Source organism: Spinacia oleracea, chromosome 5 (genome assembly GCF_020520425.1).
Source record: "Spinacia oleracea cultivar Varoflay chromosome 5, BTI_SOV_V1, whole genome shotgun sequence".
NCBI classification, from domain to species: domain Eukaryota; kingdom Viridiplantae; phylum Streptophyta; class Magnoliopsida; order Caryophyllales; family Amaranthaceae; genus Spinacia; species Spinacia oleracea.
The window spans coordinates 104,286,498-104,290,848 of NC_079491.1; the positions used below are offsets into that span (position 1 = coordinate 104,286,498).

Genomic DNA, 4,351 nt, shown 5'->3' on the forward strand with positions numbered 1-4,351 from the left:
TTTGAAGAACTCACAAAGTCAAAGAGTCTCTTAGCAGATCTACGGATTTGAAGAACTCGCAAAACTAAAGAGTCTCTTAGCAGATCTACGGATTTAAAGAGCTCGCAAGATCAAAAGGTTTTTAGCAAGTCTACAGAAAGAGGAGCTCGAGAAATCTACGGATTTAAAGACCTAAAAATTGCGAAAGAACAAGTTGAAAAGAAGCAGCCAAGTAACAAACATTCATTTTTTATTCAATATTTGGGGGAAGTACAAACACATCGAAAACCTCAAAAATTGAAAACAAAATGAAACAAGTTAAAATCGGCAGCCATCAACAGACAATACCGGCCTACCGAAGTACTAAAGAAAGCAAAAAGAAATGAGTACAACGCAGCGCCGAGGCAAAAGGGGGAAAAGCAAGCACATATTCGGAAGTCCTCAACTGGAACCGACCGACTCTGAAGAAGACGACTGCCCGAATCCCTAACTCTTGGGAGTCTCAGAAGCGGCCCCTAGGGGAGCATCCTTCGAAGAACCCCCAGCAGTGGTATCACCTTCGGAAGTTGCCTTCTGGGCCCGAGCCTCTGCAAGAGCAGCTTGGCGTTCAGCTTCAGCTTCATCTCGATCAGCTTGGCATTCCACCAAGTGGTCCTCGGCCTGCATCCATAGAGGAACTTTCTCGTTCCAAGGGAAGTGAGGCATGTGCTTCGCAAACATGCGCCGAGCACCCAGGATGCCGTTCCAGTACTGCTCTCTACACTGATCAGCAGTGTAGAGGTTGACTCGCTCCTGCTCCAGCTTCCGAATATAGTCATCTTTTTCCCGAAGCTTCAGCCGAAGGACAGGCACCTTATCAGCTTGCTGCTGGATCAGCTCCCGATGCTGGACAAAATGGTGGAGCCTTAACTCCGCCTCTTTACGCTCCTTGTCGGCCGCTTCAAATTTAGACTTCATCTCCTGGAAGAGTCTATCTTTTTCCTCAAGTTCGCTAGCGAACTTAGCGGCCATATCCTTCTTCTCCTCAGCAAAGGAAGCGATCTTCTCAGCATCCTCTTCAACTCGGAAGATGAGCTGGCCAACCTCGGTCCCGATCTTCTCAGCAGACTCTCTAGCCTCGCGACTATAGTGAAGGTACAGCTGCTTGAGTTCCGTAAGCTCGGAGAGGAGTTGCCCAGCCTTCTGGTCCAAAATGGGAATATCACGAGCATAAGCCTCACGATATTTCCTCAGTTGTTTCTCCTCAACCGAGCTACACTCGGAAGCGAACGAAGACCAGAAAACAGCCTGGGAACGAGAGAAAGATGAGCAAAATAGGAAAAACATAAAACAAAAACACAACTCAAAGAGAAAAATCTAGCAAATTACCTCGTTCAGATAGTACTGGGCCATCATTGCCGGATTCCTCTCTTCGGCCCCAGGAACCCTCCACTGCGGGTTAGCACGAAGCAGATTCTCCCGAGCAGCCTCGGGGCCCACCAAGGATCCCACGTGAGCCAAAGGGTCCTCTCCCAAAATCGGAGCCCTGGCATATCGAGCCATCGCCTCCCTTACTTCTTCGGGGATCCGTTTTAGCGGAACATCCGAACAGGGATCAGCATGGATCAGCCTATCCAGGGCCGAGGTAGAAGTAGAACCCAAAGTTGAGTGGCGCCTCTTCCTCGTCAAACCTTGCTCGGGCTGCTCCTCCTCTCCAGCAGAGGGAACCTCCTTCTGAACCTCGGGGACCGCAGCTTCGGGGCCCGAGAGATCTATCATCTCCTTGTCTGGACTCTTCTCCCTCTCGAAGGGAAGATCAGCAGACTCCTTCTTCTCCCCAGCTACCTCAGGGACATCCGAACCAGGAACAAAATCGGCTTCAATCGCCTCCATCACCTCGGTGATATCCTGGATTTCGATCCCCAAAGCAGCAGATGGTTTAAGGGGAGAAGGGATGATATCTTCCTCGATCAGCGGCTGATCCACGGCCGGCGGTTCAGCAACCACCACACTCTTTAACTTCTGCCCTGGCAAGGGCATGAAGTGAAGAAGATTCTTAGGAGGAGGCATGACTTCCGAAACTGCTTCCTGCATAGCAAGCATTCAAAGATTAGTTTCCGAAAAGGGGAGAAACGAACTACAAAAACTCCAAGTCAGAACAAATACCTTCTCCGAGGGCTGAGAAGCCTTCGCTTTCTTCGGATGCGTGGAAGGCCTCAAAAGAGTGCTACCCTTCCTTTTGCGTTGATCCTAAAAAGGGGAGACCAAGGGTCAACGAATGTAAAAGAAGAAAAAGGAAGAAATAGAGAAAAAAGCGGGAAATACCCGGTTCCTAGATAAAGAGATATCTATCCGAGCCGGAGATGAAACCGAAGGAACGGCACGCGGCACAGCGTCAGCCCCAGGACCCTAAAAAGATGGTCCAGGACCAAGACGTTAGCCGACGGCCAACCGAAAAGAAAAAGATAAACAGAAAATCGAGCCTATAAATGAACACTCACCGGATCCGAAGTCGTCTTCAACTCAGGAAGCACAACCTTCACAGGAACAGCTTCAACAGAAGAGGCGGAATCCCACGGATCAGCTCGAACTTCGGATATCCGAGCAACCCCCAAAGGAGACAACACGTAATCCTTCAGACGAGGATTACGAGGGTTATCTTTTCCGAACTTGTACTCGGGAGCCGGGTCGTGAATAGTCTTCAAATCCAAAGAAATGCCCAACTTCTTAGGATCAATGCAGCTAAAGCCGTACTCTGCAAAAACAAAGCACAAAACATGTCAGCAAAACGAAACAGGAAAGAGGACAAACTCACTGAAAAAACGGTCTCAGCCGAAAGACACCTACCCCTGTCAAAAATCCTGCTGAGACCGGCAACAGCAAGAATGTCCTCCCTCAGAATGTAATTGAGATTCGGGAGCCAGCTAGACGGCAGTCGGTGGTTATCCTCTTGAGCCAAGAACCACTGGAGGAGGTCCACATAGTGGCGATGGTTCCGATCTGGAGCCGCCACACCCCTCATATCAGGATCAGGAGCCACGAACCACTTCGGAGGACGATAAAAGTTGGGATGCTTCGGATCCGTCGGCACACGGACGAGCAACCACTCCGTCTTCCAATTGTGGTCAGAGCTAAGGTAGGGGTACGCCGTGATGTAGTTCGGATCCCCCCTCTTTCGGGACTTCTTGTTGACAATGGTCCACCAACCATACCCATCACCCTTGGAAGCATGGTTGAGAACCAGATCGTGAAGATCCCGAAAAATAGCGACAGAGCAAGGGAAATTGACGAAGTCACACACCCATCTAAATCCGATTATGTGCCTCATAGATTTGGGTGTGAGCTGGGCCAAACTAATGTTGTACGACACCAAAACCTCGGATACGAACGGATCCAAAGGAAAGCGGAGACCATTCTCCAAATGGTGAGTATACACGGAAATGAACCCCCTCGGTGGATGAGTCACCCGAGGACGCTCTTGTTCAGGAAGCTCGCACCAGTACCCCAAGGCATGCTGAATTCCGTATAGCTCCTCGGCCTTCCGATGATAATTCCCTAACTTCGCTTCCACCAACCAGTCACCGCTGACCGATTTCTCCAACGGACCGTCGATCTGCGTGGTCTCATGCAAAATTGAGGCATACTTGCCCTTCGGATCAGCTTCCGACCAATGAACTGGAAACTCGGAGTAACGACGACGAACACCCGAAAAACCAGCTCTCTCACCAGAGGTTGCACGTTCATCTTCGGAAGCATCCCAACCAATCGAACTCTTCTCCAACGGCCTCTCCGAAGGTCGACCCCTCGAAGATTTCGGTAACCTCCCCGATGGCACGTTCTCTCTCTCACTAGAGGAGCCAACAACGAACTTGTTTTTGCCCCTATTCTTTGCCATGGTCGCGAAATCTCGATCTAGGGTTTAGATTGAGGGGTAGAAGGAAGAACGAAGAAAAAAGGAGAACTCAGAAACAAATTACCTTTTTCCGAAGCGGAATTCGCCGATAAAGCGAACAACACAAGTTCCCGAAGTCTAAAGTTGGCCGAATTTCGTAGATCTGAAGAAGCAAATTGCACTGCGATCGCCGGAATTTAGAGAGAGAATGGGTTTGAAATAAGGAGTAAAAAGTTTAAAAGGAGCAAGGCACCCAGTATTTATAGAAAAGAGAAAGGGCGCATCAACTTCCTCAAACCCACGATCTCCATGACACAGTACAATTCCCAACACTTGTCATCAATGCAAATCATCCCTTTTCAAAAAAGAGAGGGAACTTTCGGACTTCTGACAGCTGGAAACCCACCCATTTAATTCTAAATGGACCGGGTCTGGGGGGCATGTTGTTTGGGCTCCCAATTAATTCTCAATTGGGCCACTAAGTCCAAAGCCCAATGGCTC

General features: G+C 49.4%; 1 protein-coding gene across 1 annotated transcript; it reads right to left on the reverse strand.

The window, feature by feature from the left end:
• Positions 1–456: 456 nt before the first annotated feature.
• Positions 457–3,853, reverse strand: LOC130461757 (uncharacterized). The gene is made up of 5 exons (XM_056829946.1): positions 2,806–3,853; positions 2,460–2,713; positions 2,125–2,208; positions 1,348–2,046; positions 457–1,266 (listed from the first exon to the last, which is right to left on the reverse strand). Exons 1-5 carry the CDS (start codon positions 3,851–3,853, stop codon positions 466–468), a joined length of 2,886 nt encoding a protein of 961 aa, XP_056685924.1. The 3' UTR covers positions 457–465.
• Between the last annotated feature and the right edge of the window lie 498 nt (positions 3,854–4,351).

Bases quoted from the DNA above. Each gene is read 5' to 3' on its own strand.
- LOC130461757 (XM_056829946.1), bottom strand. From the start codon at position 3,853: ATGGCAAAGAATAGGGGCAAAAACAAGTTCGTTGTTGGCTCCTCTAGT. The intron at 2,714-2,805 runs GTAGGTGTCTTT...TTGTTTTTGCAG, and splicing joins CAGCAGGATTTTTGACAGGG to AGTACGGCTTTAGCTGCATT. The intron at 1,267-1,347 runs GTAATTTGCTAG...TCTCGTTCCCAG, and splicing joins CCCAGTACTATCTGAACGAG to GCTGTTTTCTGGTCTTCGTT.